The sequence below is a fragment of the Cydia pomonella genome, chromosome 1 (genome assembly GCF_033807575.1).
Source record: "Cydia pomonella isolate Wapato2018A chromosome 1, ilCydPomo1, whole genome shotgun sequence".
NCBI classification, from domain to species: Eukaryota; Metazoa; Arthropoda; class Insecta; order Lepidoptera; family Tortricidae; genus Cydia; species Cydia pomonella.
Genome location: NC_084703.1, coordinates 25,351,011 through 25,378,247, shown reverse-complemented (window position 1 = coordinate 25,378,247; position 27,237 = coordinate 25,351,011). Strand labels below are relative to the sequence as shown.

Sequence of the window (27,237 nt, the reverse complement as noted above, 5' to 3'; positions counted from 1 at the left end):
AATATAACCATCGACTATTTGTGCTAGCTGCTGTGGGCACTCAAATGACATTCACTGAAGTACAGCGGATTTTATTGATTTTTGATTTATTTTGCCTCTTTTGCTTAATTTAAAGACGCTAGGTAGTATAGCATCTATTAAAAAAATATAAATGTAGTTATTATACCATTAGCAGAATTTATTATATGGATTTTCATAATGATAACTTATCAGTTATCAGTGATAAAGGCATCAAGCATCGTTCGTAGTTATCTTACTACGCTAATAAGTACTTATTGTGTTCATTGTTCTAAGATGTTTGTTTGCCAACGAGGCATCGTAATTTGTCATTTTATTTGTGGAAAAAAGGGGTAGAAGCCAATATATATCGGTTAGTGATATTAGAGGCTCTAGTTGTCAGGTCAGAATAATGGGTTTTATGATTTTCGAGTACTAAAATATGCTTACGGAAAATTACCATGCCAAGACACTTTCTTAGATCTTGGATGAGAGAACGGGAGATTATATATTCGTTCCTTTTAACGGACATGGTTTATTAGATTGTGGAACAGGATTTTTCATACCTATCAAGTATATACCTATCCGTTCAAGGAGTTCCGGAGGGTGACAAGGAGGACACACCAAGTCTTGTAGCCGAACAGCTCAAAACCATTAAGGCCATTTTCACTACAGCTGACATAACGCGTGGGCACCGAGTTGGTCGTCTCCGAGGAAACAAACCGAGGGCGAGGAAACAACAATAGTTGTGCAGTTATGTGAGAGTGCCATCCGTGATTAGATGTGGTTTGGTAAAGTTGCTTTAAAGGGATCTGCCGATGCCGGGTGGGTGCCGAATTCTTAACCAAATCGCGCCAGGAGACTTTCATGGCGGCTCGTTAGCGGTTTGGCAACGTAGATATAGGACCTGGGATTGCGCGGTGCACATCTTGGATGCAAGCAACGTGCGTCTGCGCTTGTTAACTCTGGACGAGCTAAAAGGCCATTCCGGATACGCCAGCGCTGTCTGACATCTCAACCCCGAACTATGAGTTCTAAAGAAGCACTATCTGATGATAGTGCTTCTCAAGCTGATAACAAGCAAAGCCGCTAAATAGACGAGGCCCAGACGAGCGTCTACCAAGTTAAAGCCTTAGGTTGTAGTGTTCTTCTTTTATTATCCGAGTTATAAAATATTTTGCCGGTCGAGTGCCTACTGACGACGTTGACGTTGACAAGTACGTACAGTGTTACCAATTACCAAATCATATCATTACGTTTCGTGGTACTTAATTAATCAATTGCTTATAATCTAATGTATAAATCAATATTTAAATTGAGGTACATTAATTCCAATTTTAAATTCCGATTCTCTTTAAACATATTTCTTCCATTTTTTCTTTTACTACTACTATTATCATTTATTTACATGTCCCCATCAAGCGATAACAGTAAAAAGTATGCGTCCTTTACTTCTGAAGGTGAGAATAGTTTACCTCTACTTCACGACCTTCATCATACACAATTTAATAATATAGCTGAAAATTTGAACGTCGTACATTTGAATGCGCAAAGCATCTTTGCACGAAGCGACCTATTCTCGACCTATTTATACTCTACGGATACTCTGCGAAGACCACTTAGCGTTGCTTGTTAGTCTCCGTAGGCTACGGTGGCCAAATTCGGCTCCGGCTCACATTGTAACTCACGCCACTCGCCTTTTTTGACCCTTCTTATACAACTGTTGCATAAAATACTATTATAGCCTCGTGCGGCGCGTGCGCATCCTGTAAGCAAAACACGCGTAAATCAACAATTTACTTTAACCCAGATTTAGTGTACTTTTCGGTTTCATCGCGGCCGGGTGCATTCATTTAATTATCATAACATTAACATTCATATAATAACATTTAAAATTAATAAACATTTTCGCTACTTTCTTTATGACTTTTATTTAACACTTAGCGCGAACCCGAACCCGAACATGGTCCTTCGAACACAAGGACCTCGCGCGTTTTGATACTGTGGTTGATAGTCGTATTCCCGTACCTGGGAAGGGTGAAATTCTAATTATAAGTTTATCTATGTAATCCAGTGACATACATATGCAATACGATAAATAAATAATAGTCGTGTGAGGTGTACGAACTTTTAAAATCAACGAGTGAGAATTGCAGCGTTTGAAGGAGAGGAGTAGCAGAGTCTCAACAGCAACAGTGGTGGTATTCGCAGTAACAGAGCAGCGCTAAGAGATATTCAAGTAAGATCTTTCCTTATTTTACTTAACCTTTGTCGATCAAGATGGCTTACATTCAACGTCAAGGAGAAATTCAGCGGCTTATTGAGGCGTCTTTGTCGAACTTTAAAAAAGATAGTTCGGACAGGAAGACGAAGCTTGAATATTTTAAAAACGCGTTTAGATACGTTAAACGAATTATGGAGCAAGTTTCAGTTTAACCATGAACCGTACCCCTAGTGTAACTAAATTCGATTTTGAAACGTGACGTACGCGTTTGCGTTTAGTCTCATTTTATATTGAATTTCGAAAGAGCGCGCCAAGCGGGACGTTTTGGAAACTCAAAATCCTATACAAAATGACACTTAACGCAAACGCGTTCGTCACGTTATGATGTCGATCAAAGTTACACTAGGGGTACAGATAAGTATGGTAGAGAGTCGGTCTAATTCGTACTTTACTACAGGATTTATGAGAGCGCTAAGGAAACGTATTCTACTTTTCACAAGAAGCTAACAGCAGGGTATCAAGCATTGTTAGAGAAGAGCATTGAATCTAAGATCGACCTCAACCCATCAGAAGCAAACACGTCTAGAACTCTCTACAAGGACCGGGCTGAACCATCTGCAAAGGATGATAAACCAGCATCCGTCACCGAAGTTGGAGGTAACAAACTTAGCAAACAGCAGAGGGGGACAGAAAGTAAGATGGACGAAATGATGCGAAAGCAACAAGCTATTTATACTCTTTTCTAATATCTATTCGAAACCATTACTACGCATTTACAAACTTACCTAATATCTGCATGAGCGATCACATGTTAGTATTACACTGCGTTTAATGTTTTGTGGTTGTTTTTTCAATTCAATTCAATTCAATACATTTATTTCAGGTCAAATAGGCCCATATAGTTTGTTAGTAATTACATTAAATTAAATTACACATTTACATTAATTAGTCTTCCTACAACTAAGGTTAGTAAACACATGACATAACATACTATTTCTACATACAGTATATTGGCTTGCCTGTGAGTACATGTATCATATGGCAATGGTTCATGTACTGACAGTCAAACCTTGACGCAAATGCCTTGTTGCAAATGTTTTGGTGGACAGACTGCTACTAGGCATGATAAAGATATTAAATGTTATTTATTTATGATTTTTGCGCCGTTGTAAATTCAACCACGGCTGCTACAAATTTCAATGGAATGCACGCAGCAGATATTGTGAAAATATTTAAAACTGCGTTGCTGCTAGTTCATCTGTATTAGAATAAGTGTATAAGTGTATTTTAATCCATGTTTATTCAATTCAAACCGTACTTTTATTGATTTGCTCTTCAGTAAGTTACAAGTTATGCAGATTTCTTTTAAGTTTTAAAGTGGTAATTAAGTTAAGTTTGATATTTTTTATTAAACAGGTTAGTAAATAAATATGTTTGTGAACCATTTTCGTCGTCTTATTATTCAGGAATTACCTTCCCTAGAGTCAGAGAGCCTATCCATGATATACATACACAGCCTCGTATCTGCATTTAATTATTTGATGGCAAAAATATCCATAATCCGAGTGTGAGAAAACATTTCTATCAAATCATTGCTGCAGATACGAGGTTGAGTTAGTTGAGGTATAGCTTCGATATGTTCCTACTATGCCACATGTATCTTTAGCCAAGTATTGGTTTGTTGTCGGTTATGTTCAAGGACATCTTAGTCCATGTTGTTAACCAGTTTTTTACGCAGAGAATACTTTCCCCCTGGACAACTACCTTATCACACTCGGTTACGAACGTGGAAGAACAATTCCACTCAGACAACTAGTTTTCTTCGCGGAAGATACTTTCCCCCTAGACAACTAGTAGCTAAATTTGGTTAAGAAAATGGAATTAGACTTCCACTCACATAACTTGTTATCTCCGCGGAAGAAATAGTGCGTCTAGTTAACCAGTTATCAATCTTGGTTGTCTGGGTGGAACAAAGGGAAGAACTGAGAAACAAGATAACTGAAGTTTTTCAGAAACTCAGAAATCCCATTAATATTCGCCACGTCACGTCATGGAGTCAGTCAAACGACGTTGCGAAACCTGTTATAAAATACAAGGAAGACACGTGGTGAATAGGTATCTGCGGCGAAACCGGTGAAACTAAACTGTGCTTTTAATAGATAGGTATTCAAATAATTGCTTTTTTAAGTCTGTGGTTTTTTTTACGTGTACGAGTATCTAAATTTATTTTTGAAACTAGGTATTACGTTTATCAGATAAAAAGCATCATACTTGGTTATTATTTACCCATTCATGGCAGCTAATGACAATAATGACATTATTATTTTTCATATTTTTATTTATTTAATATTTATTTATTTATAATATCATTCATATTACATGTTGTTAACGCGCACTCGAACTTATCATAACTAGTAGTATTATATATGCATTTCATTTTTAGTAGCATTACAAAAATCATAGCAACAGGACGTGTTTTAATTCTCCACTCAATTATGAACCTTATTGCATTCAACATATGGTCCAAACGATCCGGATAAGGAAAAAGTGTTTCGAGCGCTCGCCGTTGGACACCTGGCCGCGAGAACAAAAGAATGTGATAAACAAGCCGATAGAAACAAGTTAAAAGATAAGATTTCAATGCAATTTCGTTTCAACTTAAATATTTATTTCAAATCATTGTGTTTACTTGTGTTTATACGTGAATAAGTGAAGATTCAACTTACGAAAAATGGCTACGGCGGAACAATTGATGACTGTTTTACAAGATACGGCAGGTTTACTTCAGAAAACACAAGTGAATTTAAAGAAATGCTCTAAGGCACGATTAACAAGAGGTTATGTTGAGGCGAGATTAAGCTGCATACAAGGATACTGGGCGACGTTCAAACAAACACATCAAGAACTTATTAAGGTTATGCCACGCGAACAACGAGCTGTTACGCAATATTTTATTAACGAAGAATACTTTATTTACGAAGATTTATACTTGAACATTGAAGGCGATCTGAAAGACTTATTGAACAGCAACACAAAACAAATCAACCTCAATACAAATAACTCGGATAACCAAGTGGGAAAATTACCTCGAATTCAACTTCCAAGTTTTACCGGTGGTTATGAACAATGGCCCACTTTTAAAGATTTGTTTTTGTCAATTGTGCATAACAATGCGTCGCTTAGTAATGTACAAAAATTGCATTATTTGAAGACCAGTGTATCCGGCGAGGCAGAAGCGATTTTAAAGCACGTTCAAATTACCGAAAGTAATTATACACAAGCGTGGGACATTCTTCAAAAGCGTTATGGAAACAAAAGGTTAATAGTGAATTCTATATTGAAGCGGTTATTTATGCAAAAGAGATTAAATACTCAGTCGGCCACTAACCTGAAATCATTATTGGATACTACAACTGAATGCTTAAATAGTTTACATAATTTGAATATGGCCACCGATTCCTGGGATCCTTTAATCATTTTTCTGGTAGTGCAGAAATTGGACCCGGAGTCACACAAGGATTGGGAGGAGTACGCTCACAAGGATGATTCCGAGGAATTACCCAAGTGGACAGACTTCGTCAAATTTCTGGAAGCTAAATTCCGAACGCTAGAGCTCATCACCGCTTCTTTATCAACTCCGCGCGAAAGAAACATAGTCAAAGAGCGCACGTTCCACGCCACAGAATCGCATACAGAGAAGAGTTGTGTCATGTGTAAAGGTAATCACACACTCTCTCATTGCAAAGAATTTGCAAAGATGCTACCTAATGAGAGATGTGAATATGTAAAAAACAATAGGCTATGTTATAATTGTCTAGTACCAGGACATGCGGTTTTCAAGTGTCGATTGCCCATGTCATGCCGAATATGTCGCAAGCGCCATCATTCACTCGTCCATGTATCCAAGAGCCCGGAAACAGCAGATCAAGATAACAATACCCAACCGACGCTATCCAAGGACAACGAGACTGAACCAGGAATTCAAGCTACCGTGGCAATTGCATCACACCACACAGCTAGACATAGTGATGGCTTATTAGCAACTGCAATCGTGAACGTAAAGAGTGAGCAAGGTCACACCATTGCACTCAGGGCTCTTATCGACCCGTGCTCACAGGCATCTTTCATTAGTGAGAAAGCGGCCCAATTATTAAAACTTAAAAGAGAATCAACAAGAGCAAGTATAACTGGATTGGGGCCTATAAAGGCGAACGCAAATCAAGTGGTTCAATTACAGGTTTCGTCGCAATATCAAACGTCGTATTCCATACAGCTTCGAGCCTATGTGATTTCCAAGCAATTGACCACTGAAATGCCTGTGAAAACTATGAATACAAGCAATTGGTCTCACATACAAAATCTACACCTGGCCGACCCAAAGTATAACACACCAGGTCCAGTAGATCTTCTCCTTGGAGTTAAAGTATATGCACAGATTATTCAAGAAGATACACCAATAATCAAGGGTCCCCCGGGTACACCATGTGCTCAGAGAACCTACTTGGGTTGGATCCTATTTGGAGATAATGGAGAGACGGATACAAGTATACAGGAAAAATCTTTTATTACAATGCATCATCAAGTCGATGTAGATGATTTATTGAAGACTATATGGGAGGTTGAACCCGATACAAAGAGAACATTAACGGAAGAAGAACAGACATGTGAAAGAATTTACAAAAATACCTACAAAAGAAATGAAGAAGGAAGATACATCGTCAAGCTACCTTTAAAGACAGAAGTACCAAGAGCATGTGAAGGAAATACACGAGAAATAGCACAGAACAGATTAATACAACTAGAGAGAAGATTTCTAAAAATGCCAAAGCTTAAAGAAGAATATGTAAAGGTGATTGATGATTACATCGAACAGAAGCACATGGAAAAGGTACCAACCGATGAAAGACATACAAAGAAGAGTGTATACTTAGCCCATCATGCAATTATTCGAGAAGAGAAGGAAACTACAAAAACGCGTGTCGTGTATGACGCGTCGTGTAAGGGTACCAATGGTTTCTCTTTAAACGACGACCTCCTTGTTGGGCCAGTTTTACAAGAAGATTTGAGAAGTTTGATAATGAGATGGCGTATGCACGCTGTATGCTTCGTCTCAGACATTCACAAAATGTATAGGATGATTCTAACAACTAAAGAAGATTCCGACTACCAGAGAATTTTATGGAGAAGTAGCAGCGACAAGGAAATAGAAGATTACCGTCTCCTAACAGTAACTTTCGGAACAGCTTCAGCTCCATATCTGGCAGTTAAAACGTTGCAACAGCTGGCTATAGATGAAGGAGACGAGTTTCCTGTTGCAGCAAAGATGATCACAGAAGACTTCTACGTCGACGACCTGATGTCCGGATGTGACACTATCGAACAAGCAATAGAAGCCAGCAAACAATTGCAAGAAGTTATGCAAAAAGGAGGATTTCAGCTCAAGAAATGGTCATCCAATAGTGTCGAGTTTATGCGAAGTTTGAAGCCCGAAGATAGATCAGTTAACGCACATATTGATTTAAACATGGATGGCACGATCAAGGCACTTGGTGTTCAATGGAACATGGGAACAGATCAATTCGAGTACAACCTTAATCTTCCAGAGGTAACTAATCATATCAGCAAACGAACCATTTTGTCTGACATCCAGAAACTGTTTGATCCTCTGGGCTGGATCTCACCCTGTGTCCTGATGGCTAAAATACTGATACAGAAGTTGTGGCTGGCAAAGGTGAATTGGGACGAGGAACTTAGTCAACCCTTAAAAGATGAATGGCTTCGATTAAGAGTAGACTTGAGACAGGTCAATGAGGTCCGTATTGATAGATGGCTGGACACTTTGAGCACTGAAGGAGCAAATATTCAGATACACGGTTTCAGTGACGCCTCTATCTCCGCTTACGGTGCAGCCGTTTACATTAGAGTAGAAAAGGCAGACGGTACAGTCAAAACAAGGTTAATCGCTTCGAGAACACGAGTCTCTCCAGTGAAACCTGTCTCTTTACCTAAATTGGAATTGTGTGGAGCTGTTGTGTTGGCAAAATTGTTAAGACAAGTCCGCTGTGCTATGAGAATGCCAGCTTCACAAATATTCGCATGGACAGACTCTTCCATTGTAATTTCATGGATTTTTGGCGAACCACAAAGGTGGAAAACGTTTGTGGCAAACAGAGTTGTGGAAATAACAAACAATGTTAGTCAAAACCAGTGGCATCACGTTACTTCAGAGGATAACCCCGCTGACATTGCATCTAGAGGAATGTACTTGTCAGAGTTGAAGGTTTCTAAGATATGGTGGGAAGGCCCTGAATGGCTATCTAGAAAGGAAATAGAATATAGAAGACCAAATGTCATTTCAACCGACATAGAAAGGAAAAACGTGATACAGGCAAATTTAAACGTGTATGGAAGCGAGAAGGAGAGAAAATTAACAGAGCAATTTAAAGACTTTGATAATTTACAAGAATTAATAAAAACCGTAACATATTGTCGCAAATTTCTGAACGTGAAAAAACTGCAAATAGACAATTTAAAATTAACTACTCATGACTTACACCACACATTGCAAATATGTTTAAGACTTGTACAAAAGGAAGAATTTGGAGAAGAAATAGATAGACTAACGACGAACAAACAAGTACATAAACGGAGCACTATAAAATCTTTAAATCCCTATTTGGAAGAAGGTCTACTGAGAGTGGGAGGAAGGCTTAGACTTGCAAACATAAATAATGAAGAAAAGCATCCCTTAATATTGGGCAATAGAAACAACTTAACTCCTCTGATAATAGCCGACGCACACTTAAAGACCATGCATGGTGGAATAACACTCACGATGAGTTATTTACGTTCCAAATTTTGGATTATAAAATCAAAGAATTTAGTAAAGGCTCACGTCAATAAATGCCTTGTATGCGTCAGACAAAACGCTGCTCCAAAAGCACAGCTGATGGGAGACCTGCCAAGAGAACGAGTTACGCCTGCTAGACCATTTTTACATAGTGGCGTCGACTTTGCAGGACCTTTCACTACCCTAATGTCTAAGGGTAGAGGAGCAAAGACTACGAAGACGTATGTAGCTATATTTATATGCTTATCAGTTAAATGCATACATCTAGAGCTAGTCAGTGACCTGACTTCTGAAGCCTTTATAGCTGCCTTCAAGAGATTTGTGGCCAGGAGAGGGAGATGCAACCATTTGTGGAGTGACCAAGGAAGAAACTTTGTTGGAGCCAATAAGGAATTGATTAACGCATGGAAAGAGGCACAACTAGATTTTACAGGAGAAATTTCCGATTCCTTGGCTAAAGACGGTACGCAGTGGCATTTCATCCCCGCCTATAGTCCGAATTTTGGTGGTTTGTGGGAGGCTGGTGTAAAATCCCTGAAACATCATCTAAAAAGAATCGTCACCTCTCACCTTACCTTCGAGCAATTTGTGACAGTCCTTTGCGAAATTGAGGCATGCTTAAATTCAAGGCCGTTATGTCCAATTGATAACGACGATACAGACAGTATAGAACCCCTAACACCCGGACACTTTCTGATCGGCGAAGCACCCATAAACGTCCCATCGCCCGACTTGAAGGATGTTCGAATGAGCTCACTATCACGATGGCAGCACACACAGAAATTGGTCAGAGATCTTTGGTGCAGATGGCAACACGAGTACCTGTCACGTTTGCAACAGCGACCAAAGTGGTTAAAGAGAGTAGAAGAGTTCAAAGAGGGACAGATTGTTCTCATTAAAACCGACAATCTTCCACCTGGAAAATGGGCTCTCGGCCGAATAGTCGCTAAACATCCAGGTCCAGACCATATTACGCGAGTGTATAGTGTTAAAAGTGGTGATAGTGTGGTGAAAAGACCAGTTACAAAACTATGCTTATTACCAATACAGATTAATGATTAATGTACCAATATATTTGCATGCTTTCAGCTTATTAAAATGTATAATTGTTTTTAAAGGACTTAGTAGTCCTTTGGCCGGCGGTATGTTAACGCGCACTCGAACTTATCATAACTAGTAGTATTATATATGCATTTCATTTTTAGTAGCATTACAAAAATCATAGCAACAGGACGTGTTTTAATTCTCCACTCAATTATGAACCTTATTGCATTCAACACATGTCAATTTATTATTAGGTACAGTATTATATTATAATTATTTATCCACGTTGTACGTGATTTATTCAACATATAATATACTATGTATAGGTAGTATATTATATCTTTACATTTAAAAATTCATTATAACTATAAAATGTGTGTTTGAGATGCCATGCTTTTAATTTAGTTTTAAAACATTGCAAGGATGGGGCGGAGGTGACCTCTGCAGGTAATTTAGTGTATACGGACGGACCCATCACGTGAGTGACCTTTTCGGACTTCGCCAGTCGTCGCTTCACAGGGAGAAGCATATTTGGGTGCCGCAAAGAGCGCGCCGAGTCTGAGCGTTTTTTATATTCGCTTAAATTGACGTACGTATAAATTGCTATCTGATAGATTACTATCGACGGCAGAGTTAATATTCCTAGTTCCTTGAAATATGGTCTTACTGAGGTTTCCTGTGCTACCTGGACCACAGATCTTATGGCTCTTTTTTGTAATCGGAACGCACGCTGCCATTCCGCGGCGCTTCCCCACATTTCAGCACCGTATTGCAACAGGGAGTGGACAGTCGCGAAGTAGCTTGTCCGCACGGTATGCTGCGGCACTACTCGAGCCAAGCGGCGCAGAGCGAAGCAGGCACCACCTAGCTTACCACACAGCTGGTCAATATGAGTTGCCCAAGTCAGTTTCCGGGCTATTTTGAAACCTAAAAAGGTGGTTGCCTCCACTTGTTCCAAGCTAACTCCGCCGGCCTTAATTGTCAGCGGTCTGGGTTCACGGCCACCAAGGTGGAAATGGAGAAAGTGTGTTTTGGTTAGATTTAGTGCTAAACCATTAAGGCAAAACCACCGGGACAACTGATTTGCAGCATTGTTCAACCCGGTCTCCAGGCTGTCAATACTTGAGGCGGATACAATGCCAGTGACATCATCAGCATACATTAATATATCAGCAGCTGAGATCGCTTCGGGTAGATCGTTTAACAGCAAGGAGAACAGAATGTTAGAGACTGACGATCCCTGTGCTACACCCATTGATGTTGGTAGCGGGTCCGATTTGGCTTGCCCCCCGTCTCCCACCACAATTTGGGATCTGCCATGTAATAAGTCTGTAAGGAGGCCGTGCGCAGAGCCGCGTATGCCGTAATGTAGAAGTTTGGTGGCTATTACGTTGTGGTCAGCGACGTCGAAGGCTTTGGAGAGGTCACAGCAAATCATGGCAACCTGTTGCTTCCTCTCCAGAGCGTCTGTAATTCTACGCACGACCTCACGCACTAGATCCGCAGTGCAGCGCCCGGCTCTGTACGCGTATTGACGTTCAGACAATGCACACGTCGAGGTTAGGAACGCCGTTAGTCGTTGACATAGCCCGTTCTCCAATACCTTAGCGACACAGGGTATTATAGATACTGGCCTGTAGTTGTCGATATTTTCCCTCTTTCCTTTGCCTTTATATAGGGGCGAAATCTTACTTACTTTCAATGGCGCAGGATACGATTTGTCCCTAAGGCAAGTGTTGAACAGGTAAGCTAGCACTGGTGATATGGTGTAAACTATCGTGTTTAGTGAGTCCATGGAAACCCCGTAAACGTCTTTGGTAGTTTTATGATGAATACGGGTTGAAATTATTGTATGGACTTCATCAGCAGTGAATGGGGTGAGCCTCATAGAACAGTCTGCGGGCGCGCGGTTCTCGCTCAGCTGGGCGCGCACTAGGTCAAGGTTAGCGCGCGGTGCCCCGCACGTTAGCGCAGCACCCACAAACCTTCCATTCATGGCCTCCCTTTGCATCCCTTTTTGAGCTATATTTTACACCATCCCTGCATTCAATTACCTCGGTGAAGTCAACGGGAGGTTGGGAAGTTTTCCCTCTTTCCTTGTTAACTACATTCCACATAGCCCTACATGCATTTTGCGCATTGGTCATCTATTTTACATAAAAGTCCCTTTTACATTGTTGCATTGCATAGTTGTATTTATTATTTAAACTTTGCATGCGACTTTTTAGTTCTTCATTTAATGGAAACTTACGTTCTAATTCAATACAGTCAAAAAGTAAAGATTGAATATTTAAAATTTCGTAAGTAACCCAGGTATCAGTTTTATTCGCACGTGATTTTTTTTTTAATGGGAAACATATATTAATTTTCTCTGATAGAATGTTACACAACTTGGTTGATAATATGTGAGCCGCACTTGTGTCCGAAAGAAATTTCATCCAATCTATGCTATCAATCATTAGTTTAAAATTAGCCCGGTTCATAAAAGAATATTCCCTGGTTACGCGTGTTTGAATGAAAGGTGTCCTGCGCTGACCCGTCAATTCAATGCGCACAGCGTGGTGGTTGCCGAGGTTGGTTACCATGGGCGAAGCCGTCACCAAACCTGTATTTACATTACAATACGCGTGATCGAGTCCCGAGGAGGTATTTGTGCTGACCCGGGTCGGAAAATTAACTTCATTTACACAACTATGGGACATTAAAATATCCTCAAGATTTTTCAAATCCGATGTTTTTTCACCTAAGCAATTAATATTCATGTCACCTACTACAATGAAATTTTTACTGAGTTCGTTAGCATTTTCAAGCACACATTCAAGATGGGTCAAGAAATCCTTCACACTAGTTAAATTTGATCGGTATAAACAAATAACGAACAAATTAAAGTCTATTAAATGTATAGCCGATATTTCACAAACCAGTTCTTTCGATAGATCAGTCAGTTCGGGTACGTTCACTGCTTTGATATCGTCTTTAACGTATAGGCATGACCCGCCATGAATTGATATTTTACGGCTATATGATGACACCAGAAGGTATTTATCTATGCTAATACATTTTAAATTTGCGTCTGAGAGCCAGTGCTCAGTAATTGCTAACACATCGCATTTTAAATCTGATCTTAATAACACCTCCAACTTGTTTGTCTTGTTGTTTAGTGATTGCACGTTCTGATGGCATACAATAATCGGAGCACTGTTGTGATTAGTTTGAGCGTGTGCGGCCGTAGCATGCGCTGCCGCGCATCTACTGAGCCGCTGCCGCGGGTACCGCGGCCCGGTCGGTGGTGGCGCCCCGCTGCTCGCGGGGTCGAACGCGAAACCAGTCTGTGAAGCGTATTCCTTGTGGCCACGAAGTTGGCGACTTTAACCGCTCGCTAATACTTTCCGGGAATCCAATTACGAATGCCGCGTGCCGGTTGGTTTTGATTATTCTTTTCTCCACGGAATATTCGTTTGAAGTTTGTATCTTATTTAAAAAGTTTCTAATCTGGTCGGTGGTGGTGTCGGGTTAGAAATTCCAGGCCTGTATATACTTAAAGCGTTCTGCAGATTGCAGGCTGTTGTCTTCATTGCCCACTCCAATCACTACTGCAGATTTAATTTTTTTATGTTTACGGCGGGGATGTTGCCATTGACCGGCATTGTCATCATCATCCCCAGCTGGCTCGGGTATGTTTAGTGGCCCTTCATTTATTGCATTCGGTTGTGAGCCTTGCGGTATCTGTGGAGTCGGTACATTGTTGCTCTCGCTTCCCGTATGCTGAAGCTTGTTTAGTGGCCCACCATCTACTTTGGCTAGTTCGGCCGTTCTCGTCGGCGGCGATTGTTTAGGGGCAATCTCCTTGTGCGTGGATGCAGTGGCTGGTGTTGTTATCTTTTTCGCACTTACTGCTGCACATTACATACGCGATATGAGCTTTTGAAAGTAACTGTCAACGAGCACTCGCGTGTTTGCATTACATTGCGGGCCGAATTATTTTGTATAGATAAAATTTTAATTGCAATTCTAATTAAAAACTATCTAATTACATTTCTTATGTCCTATACTAACCACCGTTAAGAGATTCGCCCGTAGTAGATTTATACACTGTATACAAATCTCGGCGAGAAACGGGGTTGCTGGCCGCGTATCCTTATACGGTCTATATCTAGTATCTACATGGCCTGCAACCCTTCGTTTCCCTGCCTTCCAGTAAACTTGTATTTCCAGACATGTATCTCACTATAATATTTAAAAAAACATACTTCCGAATAACTGACATTTCAAAATTGCTAAAGTGGGCTAAATCAAAAACCTTGTGACGTCTATACTATGGCTATACGAGTATAAGATAAAATATTCGATGTATGAAATTTGAATTGTGTCCGGTTATCATAGACTGTCATAATCATAAATTTCGAATGTCATTGTCAGTTGTCATTGTCACCTTTCTGTGTTTTACGTTACTTCGCGGGCTCTTTCTTTCAGTAAAATATTCTCTTAGCTTTTCAGCCGTACTAAGATGTCATACTACATTTACAGCCCTTTGGAATTCGCTACTTTTAGATTTGATGTCTAGAAAAGTTAGTTTTCAGGTTGGTTTCAATTGATTCAATATTAATTATATTATAATGAATCTTGAACAAATTATGTATACATACATTATGTAGTTCTAAAATCAAGTATGTATCACAGTTATTTCTCGAGATATGGGCATTGGAAAATGGAGTTATCCAGTGTTAACCATCATACAAGAAAACGCATTAGTCGTATTTTAGTGAGCTCCTTTTGGGTATAACAATTAGTTGTACTCCGAACGATATTGTCATTCAATGACTTGGTAAACTAGTTTACTAATGAAGAGTTAGCTTCCTGAAACTAAAAGGCCTTTTGTATTTTTAATGGAGATGTCGAGTTTTGCATAATGAGGTCCTGTGCTCGATTACGTTTTAACGATGATGACTTCCTTCCAAATGTGTGTCCCTACATACAGAATATTTTAGACCTTAATTTCATCCCTTTAGAGTCTGTAATATATTTAGTTTAGACGACGAGATTTGCCTTCTAATTTGTATTCTTGGAGCTTCTAAAGGCGTCATGCTTGGTAGACCAAAAAAATGTATCCCGCGTAGATCTTATTCCGTAGATTAAAAATAAGCAAAAAAAGTGTTTTTGCGACGAAGGTTAATCGATTTTTTGTTTCGTTTGAGCATGTCCTTATTAAAATTAAGTAACGAATGCCGTTATAAAACATAGTAATCATTTCTTATGCTCCTTAAGTTCGTATTTTTGTCGTATATACACCGTGTTTTTTTTGATTTGCGTTAATTTCGAGGGTGCATTCCTGAGCTTAAATTAAGTAACTTTCTGAAAGACACCGATATTCTAATTAACTCCATTTCGGAGATAATCAATCATTAATTTTTATCTTATAAGGCCCTTACGAGCGTGTACACTTGCCTTAGGGCCTGTTTACTTATTGATTAGTGTTTAGTGCGAGTTCATACATTTGCTACTAAACGTAAGTACTATCTCGGACGATCAACGTTCGAAATGACATTGATATGTCACAGTTTTCAATTGTTTCGTTGAGTTAAATGTAATGCCCGTGTTACAACAACGCTATATGCAACATTAAGTTACTTTTTATAAAAATAAAAATAGTAAAAAAACAAAAAAAAAATTGTTTTGAAAATTAACTATGTCATTTAGTTTCCTTGAACGTACTTACCGATACCCCGAAGTTAACGAAATTCAATAAAAACACGGTGTATAATAAATAGGCTATAATAATTATTCATAGAATGGGTTTTAATGCTCTAATAAAGTAGAATCTTCTTTTAAGATACGACCTCGTTGCGTTTCGCTCAAGACGGATAAATTTCCTGGGGTAACATGGATCGTTTTATGCTCTTGTTGTATACCTACTATTTTCTCAAACATGCAATGAAATACTGACGTTATGTTCTTTATAATAGGCTGGAAAATAATACATATTACGGTCCGGGCGCGGCTAGACATCTATAGGTAATGAAACAAAACAATTGCATAAAACATATAAGGGCCGATTTTTGGAATGAAGTTCCTTATCGGACGGTTGACGGATGGGAGCTTGGCGAAAAAAAGTGTTAGATTTTTCCATCACGACCCTCTTTCCTGTTAATTCTTTTTCGAGAATAAGTTGCCTAATTTCACCGACTTACGTATATCCTATAGTGACACAGTTGGAAAACAGCCGCTTACAAACAAAAAGGTAACAGAGACGATCCGGGTTCGAACCCCGTACGTGTATTCAGACATTACTTTTTGTATAATTATTGCACTTGAATTTCATATTTTTGATTGACTAAGCGAGTGTGAAGCTCGAGCTAAGCGTATCAGTTTTAGCTTGTACAACAATGTTCTCTTTTATTTAGTGGTTCTCTCTGCCTGTAAAGCGCGTTTCTGAACAGATTTGTCAAATTTTGTAAGTAGATTCGATAATTATTATTTTTGGCAGTTAAGTTTTGTTATGTATTTGTTAATCAATAATATAATAAATTTATTAATAATAATATACCTAATTTATTCCAACCTAGTGTCCCAAAATACTTTTATTTCAACATAGTCAAATTTATTTTAACATAGAACTGCGTGTAAATAGGTTAGTTAAGGAATCTACCATGCTACCTTAACTACTAAGGTTTGAATGTTGGAAGCCATTGCAAATAAGCCCGCCTTTACTTATAGGTAATATGAATATAGGTAAGGTCGGTAAATATTAACATGTTTTATAGAACGGAGACTATTTAAATAAAAATCAACAAAAATAATGTTGGCGTTATGAAGAATATGAAGCCACGAAGGGATTAAAATAGAGATGTGTCAACTCGGTTTGCCAACCCGGTTCAAACCGAGTTAAGCCCAACTCGGGCCCACCCGGTTTGTTAGTTCGCTAACTCGATTCTAACAAGCAGACGAAACGCAACCGACCCAACGTACCGATCGATCCCACTCGTAATTCACGACAGCGGGCCGGGCGAACGAAACCGAACCGATAGCGCGCGATTCGCGCGAGCGGGCTGGGCCGGTTGGAGCGGGCCGAATGAGAAGCCGAATAAACCCGATTTCTCCCGAACAGAGGGCCTACCGCGAACCACGTTCGACGAGTTGCCTCTCTGTCGCACTTGTAAATTCGCACGTAAGTGTAACAGGGAGGCAACACGTCGAACGTGGTTCGCGGTAGGCCCTCAGGTTTGCGAGCGACGAAGTAAGTGACTGACCATAGTAACCATTTGTAATATCACCGTCCGGTCAGCATCTGAGCCATCTGCCCAGGTAGCAAACTGACGTCAGTGACGCACAATTGACGTCATTTATAGGTCATAACAAGGTCAGTACTCTATTCGTCAAGAGTAGACGCTTCACTGACGTCTATTTAAGGTCATTATTAGGACGTACCATTTTGGACACAAAATTGACGTTTCACTGACGTCTATTTGGGGTCACTATCAGGACGTACTTTCTTTGTCACAAAATTGACGTTTCACTGACGTCTATATGGGGTCACTATCAGGACGTACCTTTTTAGTCACAAATTTGACGTTTTACTGACGTCTATTTGGGGTCACTATCAGGACGTACCTTTTTAGTCACAAATTTGACGTTTTACTGACGTCTATTTGGGGACACTATCAGGACGTACTTTCTTTGTCACAAAATTGACGTTTCACTAACGTCTATTTGGGGTCACTATCAGGACGTACTTTCTTTGTCACAAAATTGACGTTTCACTGACGTCTATATGGGGTCACTACAAGGACGTACCTTTTTAGTCACAAATTTGACGTTTTACTGACGTCTATTTGGGGTCACTATCAGGACGTACCTTTTTAGTCACAGATTTGACGTTTTACTGACGTCTATTTGGGGACACTATCAGGACGTACTTTTTTTATCACAAAATTGACGTTTCACGTACGTCTATTTGGGGTCACTATCAGGACGTACTTTCTTTGACACAAAATTGACGTTCCACTGACGTCTATTTGGGGTCACTATCGGGACGTACCTTTTTAGTCACAAAATTGACGTTTTACTGACGTCTATTTGGGGTCGCTATCAGGACGTACTTTTTTTGTCACAAAAATTACGCTTCACAGACGTCTATTTGGGATCACTATCAGGACGTACCTTTTTAGTCACAAATTTGACGTTTTACTGACGTCTATTTGGGGTCACTAATACGACGTACTCTCTCTCGCTCTCTCGTACGCTCTTTCTCTTTTACTCTCACTAAGACGTCATTAGAGTGACAGAGAAAAATGCCCGCAATTGACGGACGTCGATTTTCGCTTCTATTGCCCTGTTTCACTAAACGTGATTCTTAATATTAGCGTAGTAACTTCTTATAGAAATTTACATCTATTTGGGGTCTCTGTTAGTAGGACGTACCATTTTAGTCACAAAATTGACGTTCTATTGACGTCTATTTGGGGTTACTATCAAGACGTATGTAACCGACAAAATAACGCGTTTCGTTTCTTGATACCAATTTGTCAATCTTGTTTTGTAAAATATTTATAAAGTAATAAAAACATTTCCGTTTGTTTCGGTAACTCTAAAGTTGTTATACAGTATTTTTTTTATAGATTTTATAATTAATAACACCAAAACAAGCTTAAAATTGTTATTTTTAGAAACATCAGAAGTTGGAACGGAACGAAATTCTGACATTTTGATTGAAGCGTCATGTGTCATGTATCGTTTCCCTCCTTTTCCGTTTGCCCGGTCTGTTGTGTTGTATCGCGTCCGTGGGTGCTGTGCAATTTGAGACTCTTAAAGGTATATTTTAGTTTTATCACATGATAAACACATACTCAGTGATGAGTACATACTCAGTGATACAATTCAGTGATCAAGACGGCGGATCAATATCCATTGTAAAGAATCAGTGGATTACGCCAAGGCGTCGGGAGGTATTTTGGCCACCCGTCAAGGGATCTAAAGCTTTTGAAAAGGTGTTGGCGGATACCAAAACACCGGATGAGTAATGGAAACGATACTTCATCCAAAGAGTTTTTTGTGTGACTGGTACGTATATATTTATTTTAAGAACCACGTGGATTTTGCTATTGGTAAGTCACGTACTTAGAGGTATGGTATCTGGATGCAATATTTCTTGATTAACCGAGAGCTTACTAATGTTGGTGGAAGTTTCCGTTTTCTGTGATAGTTCAGTTTTTCGAAGATAAAATATGTAGAGTCATTGCGTTAATTTCCGTACAGATTATCAATTAATGTAATTGATTTTTAATTTTCTATTTGCGACATATAATTTTATGTAAATAGATTGATATATTGTTTTGACATTAATGATTGCAATAGGTACGTACAAATTTGTGCAGCAAAGTACGTTTATATTCAAATTTCGTCAAGTGGACGAAAACTAGTGCCGGACAAAAACCAACACACCTACATATAGGTAGTATTCTTGTTGGTATATTGAGTAAAATATGTTACGTTACTGTAGGTATGTCACAGCAGTGTTATGGATTTATTCGGATTTGTTATAGTATCTTGTAAGTTTACATATTCAGCAGTAATCTTAATTACAAACAGTATAGCAATAATTTAGTGAAGTTCCGGGTAAAACTTATTACCGGGTAAAAAAAATATTTTCGATTAGTTTAGCGATACACAGACAAAGAGACAGAAAGATAGAGTTGCTTTCACACTTACAACATTTTTGCATGTTGTGTGTATTTTTTATTTTATTTGCATGTAAAGACGATATAGATAAAGCCAAAAGAAAACTGAAACTGGTCGAGGAGACATCAGACTTACAGACTGAAGCAGAAGAAGAACCAAATTTTAAGCGGAAAAGAAATAACAGATATATTTCCACAAGCGATGAAGATGACGGCCACATAACGCCACCACCAATTAAGAAAAAAATCTTGAACAAAACAGCTGCTGCTGATTACTATAGAGGTAAGTTGAGGTTATAGCCAACGGGCCATTATTATTTATGAATTAAGTCCCGCCACATTGAACAATTATGATGCTGTAGATACTTGTTGCATGTGTCAGAATAGTAAGAGTAGCATTTTTTTCTAAGGTTTATATTGTCAATATTCAGTTTAGCAACTTCATAGGTGTGCAAAGTGTCAGAATTTACTTCATAACTGCCATTTTATGTTGCTGCTTTCTCATAATCAAACAACTTTCAGCCAGTTTATTTAATGTATTTTTGTCCCATGGTTCTCATGCAAATATAATATATGATATATCAGGTGCTTCCTATAACATTAGAAAATAATTAAACCATATTATTGTAACTCCTCAAACTGATCAACATTTGTTCAGCAACTTTAAAAAATTATGAAATCTTCAGATTTTCTCTTTTTCATACAAATTATATATTATTTTTAATGTATCTGTTATCACAGTTCTAAGTATGGGGAACCCCCAAAATTTATTGTTTTTTTTTCTATTTTTGTGTAAACATCTTAATGCGGTTCATAGAATACATCTACTTATCAAGTTTGAACAGTATAGCTCTTATAGTTTCGGAAAAAAGTGGCTGTGACATAATCGGACACACAGACGGACATGACGAATCTATAAGGGTTCCGTTTTTTGCCATTTGGCTACGGAACCCTAAAAATGAAATTTTTGACAAAAACTTATTTTGGTCAATATATATAGCTAGCTGCTTACTGCTTACTCTGTTATATCCATTAAGTGTTTCTTCTAGTCAAATTTATCTTTTTGTTAGAACACTGTTTTGGCATGGAGAGACAGATGGAAGGTTTTTCCTTTTCTGGTATGGACCCTTTAATATCAAGAGTAAATAGATATATTTTACAGTACATATGGGGCTACTTTATAGCACTAGTGCGAGAAGTAGCATATTATGTTACTGTGTCGAACTTTTAAAGGGCCATATGTACTGTAAAACGTTGTACGATACATGTGCGAATAGGTAATTCGCAACTCGTGTCGATTTAAAACACTCCCTTCGGTCGTGTTTTAATTTATCGCCACTCGTTTCGAATTTCCTATTTTTCGCACTTGTATCGTAATGTACTATTGTGTAGTTTTTTTTTTATATAGAAGTATGATATTACAAAGAACTCTCAAAAATATTGTGTTATGGTTTGTACAGATATCCGTCAGGCTCAGCCAAACATTACCCGAGATTCCCGGGAAGCCCCTTCAACACCAGAAAGTAAGTAAATCATAATTAATACATACCTAATAGAATATTATTCTTACCAGTAAGCCTAGCACATGATTGGCGCGAGAGTATGTCGCCGCTAGATAGACTACCCATCTTATTCTAACTGTATTAATTACAAAGGGACGGGTAGTTTATTTCGCGGCGACATAACCACAGGTGATTTATTTTTTAGGGTGTCGTACCAAAAAGGTACAAAAGGTTAATGGTGCAACTCTGTCCGTCCGTCCGTCCGTCCGTCTGTCTGTCTGTTTGTCACATCGCTATCGATTTGGAATATTATAGTCATCAATAATGCTAACCCAAACACACATTTAAAGTGTTATTTTTCTATTTTATTTTTATTAAATATGAAAAATGCCCCATATGAAGAGAGGACAAAATTTCAAATTACTAGGTCTAGTGGGGTATCGTTACAAAGATCTTAAATGTATATTTCAAAAAAAAATTTGATTAATTTTTTCATAGTGAAAAATAATCATTAATGAAGGGAAATGTAAAACAAATTGTCACCTGAGCCGAAGGCGAGGGTGGCAAACACGCGGGATGGAATGTCCTACGTTTCCTCCCGTGGTGCGCATACTATTTTTCTGCTCGACGGAGGCGGAAAGCGGCAACTTCGTTTAGCGCAGCGGGAGCAAAGTTGACGCTTTCCGCCCAGAGGGCAGAAAAAATATAATCATGCCTATATCTTGAAAACTTTTTTGTGACTATCAAAAAACCTTTCGAAATTTAATTTGCAATTTAACCTCCTTTGCTGGTGTTAATTATACTTGAAATTCGTATGAGATTACACAAAAAACACCTTTTTTTCAAATAAAACAAAAAAAATTGAAATCGGTTCGAATGATAAAGAAAAAAAACAACATATGTACACAGGTCCCGCAAATTAGTTAGCGAATTTGCCGATAGATGACGCTGTACACAATTATACTTAGTATACTTCTGGTCATTAAGTCTTTTGTATTTTTACATGAGATAATTGAAAGTTTGTACGGAACCCTCGGTGCGCGAGTTAAACGAACTCTCACTTGACCGGTTTTTTTTATTCTGGACTGGGTAAGTCGGTCTAAGCGTGCATTGTATTATTAATACTCATAGAAAATAAATATAATACATAAGTTAATGTTTTTTGCCAACAGAAACCCTCTCATTGCTGAATGTAGTTGACGGGCTTCCTGTCTTGACAAACAGTGTCCTGCAAGGTAAGATATCAATGTTTAACCATCTGCGGTGGTTTGATTTTAATGTTCATGTATGTGTAATATGTGTGTGGTGTTTATTCCTATGTTCATTTCTACAGAGTAAACAGCTATAGCTGGTTTGATACTTCACGCCGTTGTATGGGAACCTTGCACTTTGTGACTATGCGCTGAAACTTGGCATCGTTGATTCTTAGCTGGTTCAAAAGTCTGCCCTGTCTGTCTACTTGGGGTTGCACGAAGGTCAATAACAACTGGGAACCTACATGGATGGACTTGCCTGTTGCTGCAGAAGCATGTCCCTCCCGGTCTGGATCTACCAGCTAAGAATCGACTGTACCAAGTTTCAGCGCATAGTCACAAAGTGCAGGGTTTTTGTGCACTATCAAACCAGCTACTAGGACGATTTTTAGAAATGACGTATATTCATCTTTATTTATTGATAGGTAGGTACCGGAAAAGTTTTGTGTTGTTAATATTTTTGACTTGTCAGATTTAACAGAAGACGGCGAGGGGCGGCTAACTCCGGTTTCACGCATACGTAGTCCTTGGTCGCGAAAAGAACAACCACCGAATCTCGGCAGCGACGTGCCAGCAACGCCATCGTGCGGTCAAGGATTAAAAGGTAGGTAAAGGTACAAGTTGAAACACAACTACGCGTCGCTGATCTCGACTTCATGTCGCCGCGTCACTGACTAGTTTCTATGTATTTCTATGAAATAGCATTCGAACGCGGCTACACGAAGCCGAGCTCAGCGACGCGTCGCTGCGACGCGTATAATGATGTATATCCATCATTGGCGTCAAAAAGGTTAAGACACGCTTGTTGTTCACGGCTGGTAGAACGTTAATACTTTGCCGCTATATTATTTATACATACATACATACATACATTCGGTATCTTACCTGCGACCCATCGCTAATACATTATTATATTAACATAACTGTCTTTCAGGTTTGCAAGATACAGTGGTGTCACTACTGACCCACATAAAGGCCCAGAATGATATAATCATCTCTATTTTGCGAGAAAAACATACAAGATTGGATTTAAAACCAGAGTTCAAATTTCCCATCAAAACTTCGGAGGAGTTGAAAATTGTGGAAAAATTATTAACGTCACAAGAAAACCATGCTAACGTGGTAAGTTTTAAGTTTGTCAATGCGATAGTATCATCGAAACTACAAGCGTACCGGATAGGTATAACAACCGGCATAGCCTCGTAACGTCGTAAGTAGCCGGGTCCACACAGAGCGAGCATACGCGCGAGGATATTGCCTCGTGCTTATGGTCGCTGTGTGGACCCGGCTAGTCCCGTGTTTTTAGGAAGCAGGAGTCATAACTGCCGAATCTACTATTTATGAAGTACAAACTAGTACGTTTTTTAATTTAATACCCAAGTTTTAATACCTATGTGTTTCTTAGCGAGTGTCAGGATGACAGGACCATATATTTATAACGAATGTTACTCCAAGTTTTAGTACCTTTTTAGGGTTCCTTACCATACAAGTACTAAAGGGACCCTTATGGTGCCACTCTGTCTGTCCGTCCGTCCGTCCGTCTGTCACATTGATAAATATCTCGAGAACTACTTAAGCTATCGATTTGAAATTTGAAATAGTCATGAAGAACGCTAACCCTAACACTTTGAAAGTATTATTCTTTAAATTTATTTTTATTAATTGTGGAAAATGCCCAATAAGAAGAATAATTATGAAAGGTACAAATTAGGTACTAAATCTTTGTCAAAAGTTGGATTCTATCGATATAACCCCTACAACTAGGGGGAACTGGACTTGGTCCTATCAACCTGACGTCAGAATGGCTGACCACTTTATTTTCAATATTTAGAGATTTTAAGTTAAGTACAAATTTTTCGATGTCAGGTACCAAATAGTACAAAAAATTGACACTCAACGAATTGTACACAGACAAATTGGTTTTTATACGATTTCAGAGAAATACCAACCCGTTATTTTATGATCTGCAGTATAGTTAAGTTTGTGAATGTTTTTGTAATAAGAAATATTTACAGGTAGCCTACTTCAAGAGCCTTGGTGGACAGGGCGTTAATAATAAAGTATCTAGAGTTATGAAAGTTGCATTGTCTGACTCTATGGCAAGCAAGTACAACTTTTACGGTAAAAGATCAGACAAGAAGCCATTTGCAGAACTACGTCTCCGGGCGTGTGCAAAACCATTCGATGTAGAAGGAACCCACCATCAATTACAATGTCACTACCAGCAAGCTTGTTGTGGATCAGACTCTGGTGAAAACAAATTCGGATTTTAGAAGAAATTCAAAGTGGCGGCCGTGTTTACAATCTTTGACTACGAATTCATATAAGGGTATCTTTCGGATCCTCAGATGTAATTTGTTATCGTGACTAGATCAAATTTTCCGTCGGACGTACCGTTTTTGAACTACAAGAAAAAAACTTAAAAATAGCAAAAAAAGTTCCACAACTTCTGGAATGGAGCAAACTCGGATTACACAAATTTAGGATCAAATAAAGTTATTAAGACGATTTGACTGGCCTCTTAAAATACTTAAAAAGTACCTTGTTAATATGTAGTTTATATATTATTATTAAACTACTAGTTCCTTGATGTACATTTGGGGTTTTTTATTTTTCTTGCCCCCGTTCAGCATCGCGTCGCATGCAATTGACAAATAGTCGTCATTGGGAAGTAACGGTTGCTTAATGATAATGAGTTTAGTTAATGAATTGGCAAAATATTTCGTATGTGCAATATATCAATTGAATCTTCAATAAACGAATGATAACTGGCTTAAATTGAAGTCCCATTGACGTCTATTGTATTTGCCAATTGAACGTCATTTTGTCGTTAATATGACTTCTTTTGAAGACGTCGTAGTATCGTGCATACATCACAGCAGGGTAATAACGTAATACTGCGTACGTACGTTAGGACGATCCAAATGTCATTCATTGTGTAGAAATATTACATTTGGATCGCCTCAACGTACATACGAAATTTTACGTAATTGCCCTACAGGAGACGTCTATATTACGTTACTAAAAGACGTCCTACTAACGACGTTAAAAGACGTCCATATTACGTTACTATTGAACGTCCTACCAACGACGTTGGAAGACGTCTAAATTACGTTACTAAAAGACGTCCTACTAACGACGTTAAAAGACGTCCATATTACGTTACTATTGAACGTCCTACCAACGACGTTGGAAGACGTCTATATTACGTTACTATTGAACGTCCTACCAACGACTTTGGAAGACGTCTATATTACGTTACTAAAAGACGTCCTACTAACGACGTTAAAAGACGTCCATATTACGTTACTATTGAACGTCCTACCAACGACGTTGGAAGACGTCCATATTACGTTACTATTGGACGTCCTACCAACGACGTTGGTAGACGTCCATATTACGTTACTATTAGACGTCCAATACGACGTCGTTAGAGACGTCGTGAGGCTATGACATATGTTCGTCATTTCGAACGTCTGTACGACGAAAGTAGCGACGTCATTAACGTCTGAAATGACCGTGAATGGACGTCGTGACGACGAAAAATTGCTACCTGGGTGGCGACAAGAGGTTCTTGCGAATGCCATTGAAAAGGACTCCCGATGAGATAAAATACACCTAGGGTTGCTACTGTTGCTATCAGTCGGGATTTGGCGGGATTCTCCCGAATTTTTGCATGTCTTCCCGACTCCCGAGAAAGTGAGAAATATCCCGAGAAACAATTTCATTTTATAAAACAATAATTTTAAATTTTTGTCAAGCGAAACGTTGCCACTCCGGCGCTCGGAAAAACAAATAAATGGTTAAGTCTGTGAATAGTAACACTGAATAGGTTACACATGGCAAGTTAAAGAGAAAAAATATTTTATAAAATTTTGGTAATTATTAATTATCATATTTGATACAATAGGTAATGAGAAGACCATTTTTAGGGTTCCGTACCTCAAAAGGAAAAAAACGGTATTTATGTAGACACTTCTATCGGCAGCGGACGAAGTGACAATAATATTGAATGCTGTTGTTTTTAGTCTACTTATTTCGTTTAGTTGGATTATTTTTGATCCTCCCGACAAAAGTCCCAAAATTCCGAAAAATTTACTTTTTCTCCCGATATTAGAGTTATTCGATGTGGCAACCCTAAATACAGCCTACCCCGGACACGGACAGGTCAGATTAGAAGCAGAATTAGCAGAACCAATCTCGGTGTTCTTGTGGGACCTTTCCTTAAGCGCTTAAACTTAAATAGATTTTTGAGTTTTGCCACGAGTAGGATGGAGATGGCAAGTGGCCGTTCCCGTATATCTGGCAGTAAGTAGCGACCGACTCACTTTTGCACAGACTACTATGCCCAGTTGTTGTGTAAACTTCATGCTCGAATGACATTTACGTCACACGTACGCTTGTTCAACAAAAAATGAAAAATTAAATTTAAAATGCCATATTGTGAAGTTATAAGCTGCACAGCGGCTTAAAAAATCTTTCACGTGGAGGTATTTCCTATCACCGGTAAGTATTATTTTTAAATATAAATATCATATAAACTCGAAAAATCCGTTTGTTGCGGCAAGAGAGAAAGTTTACTAAATTTCATGGTACATCTACCATGCTCTGCATACATCGCGCGATACGAGTTCCCAGCGACCTATATAAGCCGCGGCGGATTGTCAAGCTTTTTTAACCGACTTCAAGATTT

General features: G+C 38.7%; 2 protein-coding genes across 2 annotated transcripts; both read left to right on the top strand.

The window, feature by feature from the left end:
* Positions 1–4,602: 4,602 nt before the first annotated feature.
* LOC133518746 (uncharacterized) lies at positions 4,603–10,301 on the top strand. Its single transcript, XM_061852432.1, has one exon. The coding sequence runs from the start codon at positions 4,953–4,955 to the stop codon at positions 10,131–10,133; it is 5,181 nt and encodes a 1,726-aa protein (XP_061708416.1). The 5' UTR covers positions 4,603–4,952; the 3' UTR covers positions 10,134–10,301.
* An 8,421-nt stretch (positions 10,302–18,722) lies between these two features.
* On the top strand, positions 18,723–25,138 carry LOC133518735 (uncharacterized). Its single transcript, XM_061852421.1, has 7 exons — positions 18,723–19,216; positions 19,869–20,072; positions 21,250–21,312; positions 22,464–22,526; positions 23,017–23,148; positions 23,479–23,666; positions 24,560–25,138. Exons 1-7 carry the CDS (start codon positions 19,132–19,134, stop codon positions 24,815–24,817), a joined length of 993 nt encoding a protein of 330 aa, XP_061708405.1. The 5' UTR covers positions 18,723–19,131; the 3' UTR covers positions 24,818–25,138.
* Positions 25,139–27,237: the final 2,099 nt, after the last annotated feature.

Bases quoted from the DNA above. Each gene is read 5' to 3' on its own strand.
- LOC133518746 (XM_061852432.1), top strand. From the start codon at position 4,953: ATGGCTACGGCGGAACAATTGATGACTGTTTTACAAGATACGGCAGGT.
- LOC133518735 (XM_061852421.1), top strand. From the start codon at position 19,132: ATGGAAACGATACTTCATCCAAAGAGTTTTTTGTGTGACTGGTACGTA. The intron at 23,149-23,478 runs GTAGGTAAAGGT...ACTGTCTTTCAG, and splicing joins GTGCGGTCAAGGATTAAAAG to GTTTGCAAGATACAGTGGTG. The intron at 23,667-24,559 runs GTAAGTTTTAAG...AAATATTTACAG, and splicing joins AAGAAAACCATGCTAACGTG to GTAGCCTACTTCAAGAGCCT.